General features: G+C 36.4%; 1 protein-coding gene across 1 annotated transcript in view; it reads left to right on the top strand.

The window, feature by feature from the left end:
* csmd1 (CUB and Sushi multiple domains 1) overlaps positions 1-12,467 on the top strand; it is a 576,851-nt gene that overhangs the window by 409,736 nt on the left and 154,648 nt on the right. The window contains exons 21-24 of the mRNA XM_015374130.1: positions 3,727-3,843; positions 4,097-4,312; positions 5,116-5,304; positions 7,475-7,644. Of these exons, the coding sequence (XP_015229616.1) occupies positions 3,727-3,843; positions 4,097-4,312; positions 5,116-5,304; positions 7,475-7,644 (692 nt within the window). The remainder of the gene's footprint in view (positions 1-3,726; positions 3,844-4,096; positions 4,313-5,115; positions 5,305-7,474; positions 7,645-12,467) is intronic.

The raw sequence follows: 12,467 nt of genomic DNA, 5'->3' as shown, positions 1-12,467 counted from the left end.
ATAGAGCCCCTTATTTATCTCAGAGTGTGGCTGCTGAACTTGTTACAGTAATTTGCAAAAAATGGCAAAAGGCAAACCTAAAATAAAATATCTGATATTACATCTACAAAAGTGAGAGAATCTTTGTGTAATCTATTCAATTTATTTTTAAACAAAGGGTTCCTTCATTCATTGTAAAGATTTATATCTGTAACTCTAATTTTAGCAGTTTAATTTAAAAAGGAAAGTTCTGCTATTATATGGATTCTTTAAACACCAGCCAATATATAGATATAGTTCAAGCATTTTCCTCTCCTCCATTTTACTATGACAGTTTACAGATAATGAAACACACTATTTAGTTTCCCAAAAACCAAATGTTACATAAGCCCTGATGTTGGGTGATTGCCTTGTGATGCAAAAGATTGCTGACTTGACAGCTGTCCTGCAAAGCTTTCATATGAAGGGTAAGTCACAACAAGAAGAAAAAACTAAGTGGAAGGAAAACACGTGAAAGAAAAAAGATTATCTGGCAACAGTGATAACTGCAGCTTTAAAATAAATGCAACATTTAAAAATATAGCAGGAGTTCAGAAGGCAGTTTAAGTCTGTGTTCCTCAATTTAACCAAAGCACATGTGCTACAGCTGTTAGAGTCAAGCCACTCTCCAACAAGAGGCAATGCTTGAGCTGTCCTACTTTATTCAGATCTATTTCAATTTTCTATTTCATCTGGAAATCAAGGAGACTGGAGGATGTGCGAGGGGCACAGAAACAAAGCTTTTTGCATTTCATTGAAATGTTTTTACACTTGCTGTGGGAAATCAAGTCATCTGCTAATGTCGTTACTGTGTTTATTGAGTTAAATGTCAGCATTCTGTCTACTTAAAAGCTTTATAAAGCATTTTTTTCAGACATAAAAGCCTTATTCAATGTGCTCTGTTTCAACTAACCATCAGATTGCTCATATTCTAATTACAAAAATAAATTTGCTAAGTGGAAACACTGCAATAAATGAGGTGGAACTGCAATGGAAACACTTTTCGCATCACATGGGTCACATCGTCTGCAATTGGACCTTAGTGCCTTGTTAAAACACAAAGAAGACTGGAGGTAGTTGGAGGATGATGGTTCCAACATATTTGAATTGATATTGAGGAGACTGAGTATTTACTTTTAGCCCTAGTGCTGAAATATAGATGGCAGCCCACTGCTCCCCAAGGGGATGGGTTAAATGCAGAGAATTCATTTTGTTGCTCTGTACTTGTGACAGTGTAATGGCAATAAAAAGCTGGGAAGACATGCTCATGCCATGTCGTTTTCAAGAATTGTCGTATAAACAAATGTATTCATGTGCAGTTGAAGTTGTTTTACCTATTTATTTGAAAATACTGCAAATGTAAAAATAGCATTTTCCAAATTAGCAGAATATCAACATAGTTTTGCGTACATTTGTAATGGAAATGCAAATACTGTGCTTGATTGCTTGTTAAACATATGACCTCATGGCATTGAGAATCTTTTTAGTATTGGCAAGAGGAAGAGGGGAGACAACAGGCCCAGCAATAAAAATGAGCTGACTGCCACGACTACAACAAACAGGGGGTTCCTTAATACCTTAGTAGTTTTCTCCATGCAATGCCACATTGATTAGGTTATGGAAGAGGAGCCCAATATAACTTCTGTTGACACATAATGTAATAGGATGCAATTTAAAAGAACTTGCATTAATATCCATTCAGGAGACCCTCTACAATGTGGTCTCCTCTCCTTAGTTTCACAGGAAAAAGAGGGAGAAAGTAGCAGTCTTAAAGCCATCATATAAGGCAATATACAGAGAAAACCGGATTCTTCCCCTAATGTTTAAAATAATATCCTGGCTAATCTCAAAGAAGAAAAAACAAAAACATTGTACTGTATTATAACCAGTGTCAACCAAAATATTGAAAACAGAACTGCATACCTGAATCCAGATTCATCTTAGCTTGAAAATCATTCATAGTTTTAAAATAGCAGGTTTTAAAAAGAAATATTGAAAGAAGTGATTGGAGGACCTTTTTTTTTATCTTCACACATTAATTTTCTTGTGATTAAAAATATAGAATTTATCCTTTGTCAAAGTGTTGGAAAATTATAGTGGCTGTTAACAACGATCTAAGCACATCTGTTTCCACAGGCGGGAAGGGAATAAAAAACCTCCATATGGCCAGAAATTTAAAAAATCTGGTAATATTTTATTTTCTGGAATTACTGGTCTACTAGTTTGAATATATTTTATCATTTGAGATCTGGTTATTTGTCTAATTCTACATACTGTATTTCTGTCAAGTTCAGAAAATAGCCATGATCTTTTCATAAAAGAAACACGTGTAACTGATCTATATTTATTCTGCTTAATCTAGATTAAACTAAAAATCACAGAATGGAAATCTCCTTACTCCCGTTTTTCAGTCTCTTGTGAGGAAGAATTTCCATTGGGAGAACTTCGGCCTCCAGTCAAGTTATAAAGGGCACCTGTGGGAAGGTTCAGCTCTTTGAGGAGTTTTTAAAACTGCAGTGATTTGCAAAAATGGGACACAATCCGCTCATTTTACTAATGAACAGGGGAGTCTATAAATGAAGGCATAACCTTCAGCTGAGCAGACCCGTTGATGTTAAAAAAGTGCCAAAGCACAGCAGTATAATTCTTGATGCTGTAGCCCATAGCATATTTTATAAACCCTCATCACTGCTCAGGTATTAAGAAAATTATCTTAAATGATGTTTTCCATTTATTAAGCTTCATAAGACTATACTCTTTAGGTTTGTCATATTAAAACACTTTAGTAAAACAAGTGCTTAAAATAATTTATTTTTATCCAAAGGTCCAATAATATTTCCTGACATTCCCTTTATCTAATTTGATATCATACTACGAATTTGTCTAATTTGATATCATGCTATGTGCTGATGAAGATCCTCAGTCATCCAGGTCGTAGCCATTCCAAAACAGTAAAAAAAAGACAAGTTTCCAAGTTTGAAGACGTTTCGCTTCCCATTGAGGAACCTTTTTCAGTTAAAAATATCAGAATTAGCTTTCAGGTTGAAGCTTTATATAGTAGCCTAAAAACTTGTTTCGGCTTAGAAAACATGCATATTGAACCAGAAGAACGGGTCCGCCCCTTAGGAATGGGGAGTCATTTTGGGTTCTTTGTTAGCCTGTAATACCCGATACTGGGCTATGTCTCTGAAAGGTGGGTCGTGAGGGCCAATTGTTGGCTTGGCTGCCGAGGTGAGATGTTTTGTCCTTCACAAGGAAGCAACCTTAAAAAGCGGGGATGGACTCAGGTTTCAGCCTTCAAAAACCGACAATGCAGAGTTAGAGTTGATTCCTTCCCCTGATCATTTCAACCCCCATGCAGGGGACAAAACATCTTGTCTGAGTAGCCAAGTCAACAATAGGTAAAGATATTTCTAAGAATCCGAGTTTGATCTAAATGTTAAAAATTTGTTAACTGAGTTTGTATTTATTAATTTTTTTATTTATCTAACCAGTCACAGACTCTTTAACAGGGAAGGATTTTATCCTTTTGTGGTAACCGTGCAAACTGACAGAAGGCATATTGTTCTTATATGGTTCAAACAGGCACAGGTGTTTCTGAGATCTCTTGTTGAGATCTCACGATTTGCTATTGCAGCTCACAGTGAAAACTTAGTATTGTTGTTTAACATAGATTTTTTTTTCTGTCTATCTCAATTTTTTCTTTAGCTCTTTGTGGAGGATATGTTTTTGGTAAAACTGGGACAATTCTCTCTCCTGGCTTTCCTGATTTCTATCCTAACTCGTTAAACTGCACCTGGACTATAGAGGTGTCTCATGGGAAAGGTAAGAACACTTATGCACATATAGAGCCAAAACACTGACTGTACTTTGGATCTTACTGTTGTGGTTAGTTCTTATCTGACTTGTTAGAGAGCATGTAGCTGTTCATAAGTTGTTGTGGAGTAAAAAGATTACTTTTTCTCCAGCCATTTTTTCTGCTGTGCTTAATGTTTATTTCTGTTTTGCTTCTCTATGTCTAATTCTACATTCTTCAATCTATCAATTTTTTTCCCCAAATTCCCACCTATTCATACAGGAGTCCATCTGGTTTTCCATACTTTCCATCTAGAGGAGAATCATGACTATCTGTCCATCATTGAAGATGGCAACTTCCACGCTCCTGTAGCTCGACTCACTGGCTCAGTGCTTCCACCTAGTGTTAAAGCTGGACTCTACGGAAACTTCAGCGTGCAGATGCGATTTATATCAGATTTTTCTATGAGTTACGAAGGATTCAACATAACTTTTTCAGGTAAGACAAGCAGTAAAAGAATATTACACAGAATGCATTGAAAATGCTTTTGAATGCTGCATAAGGATGTAAATATGATTTGGAAAGGATATACTGCTTAACCTAAATCTCTTTTGGTTTCATGTAGTCTTATTTATTTTTTACATTGACCTAAATACATTTAAAAAAAAAATGTTATAGCCTTGATGGATTTAAAATGATTTACTTTAACCAGTTTGTTTCTGATGCCAAACGTTATTGGTATCTTTCAGATAATAAAATAATGTAAACAGCTGGAATGATAAAATAAAATATTATTCTAAATCTAATCAACCAGGAGTATGTTTATCTCTGTATTTGTTCAAGTGGCATAATAAATCCACTAATTCAGGGGTCCTCAATGTTATTGGTCCAAGACCTCAGATTGATGGAGGTAGGGAGCAAGGTATCCAGTATCTTCACAACTCCAATGTTAAATACCTCTGCCCTAATTACTAATTACTTAGTTTGGTGAACGTTTTTTTAGGACACATTAGTGAAATGGAAAAATACTTGTTCATGTTTTTTACATATAATGCTTCATTACTAAGAGATGCTTAGTAAGAATTTAGCTATATCTTAACAAAATGCCAAATTTCAATAAAAATTCTCATCTCTGTTAAAAGTTTTATTTTTTTTTATTTTTTACTGCTTCTGGCAACCATTTCAGCCTATCAGCTAAAGACTTATGCAGTTTTATCCTTGCTTCAGTTAGTTTCCTAAATAGATAAAGCCCTTTTCCATTCACTCCTCAGTAATATTATCTTTCTCGCCTGAATGTACAGAGTACGACTTGGAGCCCTGTGAGGATCCTGGTGTGCCGGCATTCAGCAGGAGGATGGGATTTCGATTTGGAGTTGGCGATTCGCTTGCATTCTCTTGTTTCCACGGCTACAGGCTTGAGGGAGACACTAAGATCACTTGTCTTGGAGGTGGCAGGAGAGTGTGGAGCAACATACTGCCAAGGTGTATAGGTAAGATGATTGTGAGATGAGACAAATTGATTTATTGAGGAAACTTTAAATAAAAATTGAGACAATTTCCATATGCATTCTTTTATCTTCTAAATTCATTTAATTCATTATCAAACATGATTTTGTCCACAGTTTTTAAGGCAATGAAGTTACATCATCTTATTTGGTTCAAATGAATGTTTCAAATTGCCTTTTATACTGCATGAATGGATTGGAAGTAAAGTATCAGCATTTGCTTGGTTGTAAATTTGCTAGTGTTTTATTTGGAACAGAGGTAATTTACTGTTACCTGACTGCTGGACTGTTAGTTTTATTTGCCAAGATTTTTCTGTTAGCAGGTTGTTATATGTGGGAATTTGATGCCTATCAGTATTTCTCCGGATGCTGCTGGTAATTTATGAGAGTCTGACTTGAAGCTGCTGGGAATTTCCGAGTCCCAGTGAGAGCAGACTAAAAATGCCATGATAGCGTTATCTGTGAAGAGATCAGGTTTTTACTATGAGGGAACCAGCCACAGCTGGAAACACACTTTGTTCATTTTTCCCCTTGTCCTTTTTCCTTGTACTTCACTGTTTTTTTTTCTTTTCTCCTCGTGTTTATTTGGATACTTCTTTGGAAGATAATAACTACATCTCTTCCTTTCATGGGAAATGCTAAATATGCATATTATGTTACTTCCGCATCCCCATTATAATTTATTTCCCTAGACTTTAAAACTGGTATTTTTCTGTTTTCTTGCCATCTCAAGTGTTTCTTCCCCTCTTACAGACTTTTTTTTAAAACCCATCTTGCAATCTTTAAATTACTGAACTCTATTAGGTTAAATTCTAAAACTAAATCATGATAGAACTGCTCAATTTACTATGCATCAACTCTATTCCATACCAAAGAAAAATTTTGCTTTGATTTTAACATTTTTAGAAGTTTGATAGAAATAGATATAATTTGTGTAAATTTGATAAAGAGAAAATTATGTTCTCCCCATCTTTCACTCCTAGTTGCTGTTCATATCATAATTTTAGTAGTTTTTTTCCGAATGCCCACAGAAAGCTTGTTAATCATTTTGTGTTTTTCCTTATTCCTTATAGGTTAAAATTTTATTTTTCTTTCATAAATAACCAGTTATTTAATTTGTGAACATTGACAAACAGGCCTCTTGGCAAAGAGTTTTGTATAATTTCTCTATTTCTTGTTAATGAATCTTGTCCTACTTTCATACATTACTGCATTTATCATCTTCAGGGCTTCTTGTTTTGATCATTGTATTTTCTGAACAAAATATTTTCAGGACTTTAAAGAAGCCCTGTTCCTAGGATACTCATCCCCTTAAAAATGATTGTAAATACAGTGCGTCTATGATAATTCATTTCACAACATGCCATTGTAGATCTTGCTGTATGTTAAGAGTAGTTGTCTTGTTCATTGTTAAAAATCCCCCCCCCAATTCCAAATATTTTGCAGTGATTAATAGATTTTCTCCCCACATGGCTAATGTGAATTTCAAAAGGAACTTTTTGTCGCTTTTTTAACATTACCTTGCTTTTTGACACTCTTCCATAAAAGCTAAATGTGTGGAATGTACAACTATCATCTTTCCACCTGAACTGTGGATCTTTGCAGCTCCCCTTGAATAACATGGAACTCTTGGCTGTATCTCTTTTCATTTTTCGCCTTTGCAGTCTGCCTTGTCATGTGTTGGTTAGCTTTCAGCTGTGCTCTAAATTTCCCTTCAACTTCATTCCTGATTTGTCTGCTGTGTTTGTTTCTCTAACAAACCTCTAAGGACTTGAAAGAACAGCTGTATTCTTACGAAGGATAAATGATGCACAGGTGGACTCTATTTCCTCTAAGTGATTACAGTACATATGCCTTTCAGATTTTTTGGCATTTCTTATGAAAATGTAAGTAGACTGTGCTAGTTACATTTTTCCATTCACAATTATGAATCAGTATGAGTTGATCACAAAAAAAAACACTTCACTTCATCAGTTCATGGCTTTAATACATAAAATAATGCATGAATATTTTTTTTTATATTAAAAAAATGGACCGTGCAATAACCTTTTTTTCATGTCTGAGTCAGATATATGGACAGTGAGAGATAACTATGGAGTTGCTATGATTTTTGTTTACCTGAGTTTCTGCTTTTTTCTTTTCTCCTCTCCTGCAGCTGAGTGTGGAGCTTCTACGCTTGGACCAGATGGTGTTCTACTCTCTCCAAATTTCCCCTCCAGTTATGATAACAACCATGAGTGCATTTACCGCATCACTACTGAAAAGGGCAAAGGAATCAGGCTGAAAGCTGAGAGCTTCTCTTTGCAAGATGGAGACTACCTAAAGGTATGCTGGGTTTTTTTTCTCCTTCCCTTTCTTTACCTATTACGGAAAAAAATAAATGTCTGCCAGTATGAAATTTCAGCACGTGGATTATCCGTAAATGTTTAATCTATGCCCACACATGACAATGCAGTGTGACTATGCAGGATTATACTGCAAAGGTGTGGTCTAACAGTATAAGAAATCTTAACTTTTTTTTATTTAAAATTCAGTATGTGCCTTAGCAGAGTTATTCTGGGATTAACCAGAGTGAAATTAGATGATATCTTGCATGGTACTGTGCTTTTTATGATGCTCAGACAAGGTTTGACTAATCAGTTATCTTCTGCCTTGCTGCAAACATGTACAGTATGTAACAGTAAAACCCAGTTTCAAAACATTAATGAGCCATATCAATTATTCGGTAGGCTTTGATCCAACATGTGCACCTGTAATTACTGGAGTTTTCTGAAACCAAGGCAGGATGTAAAACATATATTGCAGTAAGGGAGTTTAATTCTTATATAATTAATATAGCTGATTTGTATTTTCTCTACCTTTATGATTTATTGAAGACTGGTGTGTAAAGACATAAATATCTCTACTGGGAATTATTAATGTTCTCTATTAGTGTCGATGCCTGTGCTTTTTTAGAAGTGGAAGGGGAACAAATCAGCCTCCAATAACCCTGAGAAGATTTACCTTTGTATCGGTCGGCAGGCCTTAGCTTTTATACACTTTCCTTTGTTTCAGTTTGTTGTATCTGTAAGTGAAACTAAGAGCTATATTTCAAAGGAATTTTCAAGCGATCCAAAAAAAAAAGGATCATAAAGGTGCATCACAGTAAAACAAATGTATGACTGTGTTTTTCTGGCTCGAGGGTTTAAATCAGGCATGCCCAAAGTCGGTTATTGAGGGCCGCTGTCCTGCAGCTTTTAGAGGATTCCATGCTTTAGCACTGCTGATTCTGATGATTGCAGCCCGGCAAAAGCCTGTTAGTCAGCTATCAATAAAAATCAGCGGTGCTGGAGCAGGGATACCTCTAAAACCCGCAGGACAGCAGCCCCCGCACCGACTTTGGCGTTGTTTATTTTGGCATTTGGATAAATGGTAACTGTTTCAAGTCTGAGGGGAGGCAACTTTATATATGTAGCACATTTTAATAGCAAGACAATTTAAAGTGGTACAGGGTATGCATAAAAAAATGGGAAAGCACACAGAAAAAAATATACTTAAGTGGCACACAGATAATTTAATTATTGAAATAATATAAAAAAAATATGAATATTAAAAAATAATATTAAATAATTGCAGAAATTATATATAATAAAATATAATAAAGTAATTGATAATAAAATGGAGAACAAATTTTACTCAAAACTGAAATTATTCATGTTTAGATAGAACAGTCAACTATGAGTTGCCCCCAGGGACATAAATCAGAATTAACTTCCATATACACATATTAAATTAAACTCTTCCATATAATATGCTGAAAAACATGCACATAAAAAGTAAAAAGTAGTGAGAACTGTTCATATAAACTGGTGAAAAGCTTTACCTTTCATACATACTACTGAAAAGCTTTGATATACACTACTAAAACATTTAACTAGTTTTCCATAAACAAAGATAGAGGGTAAAATGGTAAATGACTGCGTGAATAGAACGTTAAAACATGCCAAATTGTATATATTTAATTTTTTGTTACATTACTTAAAAATGGCAAGTTTTATACACAAATTGCCTAGCATGTACTTAATTATGAATAACATTTAGAAACTGCAATTGCAAATTATTGAGAAAAAATATTATTCTCATGTCTGAGAACCCTCCCCCAGTCTTGTCCCCAACAAAACTGTGTACCTCTTCTACTACACATAAGCTTTGTTTGGTTTTGTTTAAACATGATGGGTGATTATCGTCAATTATTACCTGTGGCACAGGGTGCATCTGGTACCTAGGCCTTCAGTGGACACCCCTCAACTTAATCTACCCCTTAACTCCTTCACATTCAAATAAAATATATACAAGCTGAACAGTGATACTCAATGTCAAGCATGTAATACAGTCTAGTCTGCGCATGTGACGAGCAGCGAGTTTGACCAAGCCCATGTTAACTAGTTGGGAGTGAGAATATGTTGCCCTAGTCCTAGCTTCCTAACTGCCACTTTTCGGATTTATCGGCCTTATTATGGCAACTGTGGATGCACTTCCAGTCTAGATTAGATGTCTTCTTATGGTGATTGATTATATTTGTTAAGCATATTGATTCTGCCACCATTAGATAGGCCTATAGACTATTAACAAAATGTAGTCACAACCACTAACAGGTTACCAGTGTCTCCTGTTTATTAGCCAAGCAATTAGCCATCACACTAAATCCAGCTATGTGTTCATGAGCAGTTGGCATAAATCACTGTAGACATACCTACACTGTATTTCTAAGCAGTCTGTAACGTGTTGAGTTGGTTTTACCCAAATTTCAATTGGACAGCCACAATGATACACCTGAGGGTAAGGCATTAACCCAGTGAACCTTCCTATGGCTTCCAAGCACTGGCCCAACTTTTCAGCAAGAGAAATTCCTGTTGGCTGGTTGAAAAGTTTCTAAATGTCACTAAATGTTGTCATTGCCCAATTTGCATATTTGCTGATAGGAGCCGTAAGAGAAAGGAAAAGCAATATCAGTGTGACAGAAAGTGATCAAAAACACTCTAAATATGTTTAAACTAAATATGTACTATAAAAGAATTTATAGTATTTAATAAAATTGGTATTCAATTGGTATTCAACTGAACTAAGGCTGAATGAATTAATATTGTTATGCTATCAAATTCCACTTAAACACTCAGAGGATGAAGCTGTGTTTGAATTAGTTCAACCTGGAGAGACTCACATAGAGAAAATATGCAATTAGAAAGGTTTTATTGACATGAAGGAAATAAGTTCTTTAGTGCTTAGACACCAGCAGAAGACTTTGATGCTGTTAATTGACATTCGCCTGGATGAGTAATTTAGGAAAAGGATTAGAGTTGTCTTTCCCTGGTGGCCTGGACACTGGTGGTGGAATAAGCCAGAGGATAAGTGGTACTGAGAAAAGTCAGAAAGTGAGGGCAGAGCTAGGGCAGAGGTGGGTTACAGTTCGGCTGGGGTGCAGGAGGAAAGGTGGGCCAGAAGCTAAAGGAATGGGATCTTGAAAGACAATTGTCCTCTGAGTGGGTGCGCTCCCGATGTTGATTGGCTGGAGCTTTAACATGGCACATAAGCAGGTAGTCGAGGTGAGGCTGATTAGTAAAAATGCCCAAAGTCTGTCTTCAAGGGCCGCTTTCCTGCAGGTTTTAGAGGTTTCTCTGCTTTAGCATAGCTGATTTTCATAAATGCAGTTCATAAAAAACCTGTTAGTCAGATATCAATGAAAATCAGCTGTATTGGAGCAGGGAAACCTCTAAATCCTGCAGGCAGTGTTGTGCCTGAACGGGTTCATTGAACGAAAGTTCATGAACTCGTTCATATTTTGGGCGAACGTGAACTGAACGTACTGTATTACTGCCTGATGAACGTTATTGCGAACTCGTTCATTCTGGTGTCTGTGAACGGCACGCTCTCTCAGTTCAGCTCCGTTCAATAGGTTGCCAGATTTCTATAGAGTCCTCCAGGCGAAACCCCGGCTAAATCAAACCGTAAACAGGCCTTAATATGTAGCAGGAAAAACACCCAATCTGGCAACACCAGCTACCAGCGTCGTAGCCTACAGCCGCGTGCGTCATCAAAACAAAATGCGGGGTGGAATCCATAGCAGCATGGAGGCGACCGTGGAGGCGACAAAGCAGCAGTATGATCACTTAGAACAGTTTTATGACCAGGTGGCCCGCCGGCTTTCAGTAAAAAAATCCGCACTTCAGTAACCTTAAATTCCTACCTCAGTCTGGTCCCTCAGTTTGTTAGTAAAATGTTCTTGAGCGGAGGTCTTCAACAGGGGATCCGCGACCCCTAGGGGGTCTACGGAGGTACTGCATGAGGGTCTGCATGGTTAGTTGATATTTTTATATTCCCCCCTTGCAATTTTTCCCCCCACTAATTGAAATGTCTTTAAATCCACATTAACATGAAATCAACACACTGTAGTAAACAGATAAATGGAGACAAAAGATGTCTTTCAGTCATCAATGCACACATTCAGCGACACACAGGAGCTCTTTCAAGCTGGGCACCGTTTCCTTCACAACAACCAGGAATCAGAATCAGAAAAACTTTAATAATCCCAGGGAGAAATTAATTTCTTTACATTACTCCATCTGTAATAGAGTGACTATAGGACACAATTTCATACAATATATATAGTTAGGGGGTCCCCGCTCCATCTCGCCATCAGTTTGGGGGTCCTTGGTCTGGAAAACATAGAAGACCCCTGTTCTTGAGGGTTTTACTATCCATGTAACTTGTTTGTTAAACCTGCCTGGTATAATTTTCCAGGATTCCTTTTTAGTATGTATTGAAATGGAATTTCAAATGGAAAAAATTATTAAAATAAAAAAAAACATTTGCACCTTAAAGACTACTTTCCTGTTTTTCTTTTAATAATTACTCATAAAAAAGACCATTCAAGCAGCACATTTTTCCTGATGTTTTTGAGAATATACTGTAGGGGTGAAAGCTGCAGCTGCTACTAGTGTGAAGTGAATGGACAGCAACAAAGCATTAAAGCAACAATGGGGAAATGCTGTCCCCTCAATGCTAATGTAAACCCTGGTTGGATAAGGATTCAAAACTGGATATGAAGATGAAATCTGACGCACAGTTTCAGAGTTACAACTGATAAAATAATTGCTGTCTGTGGTTCTACA

This window comes from Cyprinodon variegatus, unplaced genomic scaffold, assembly GCF_000732505.1.
Source record: "Cyprinodon variegatus isolate N-32 unplaced genomic scaffold, C_variegatus-1.0 Scaffold5, whole genome shotgun sequence".
NCBI lineage: Eukaryota > Metazoa > Chordata > Actinopteri > Cyprinodontiformes > Cyprinodontidae > Cyprinodon > Cyprinodon variegatus.
The sequence above is the reverse complement of the archived record's forward strand: the minus strand, read 5'-3'. Positions and strand labels throughout refer to the sequence as shown.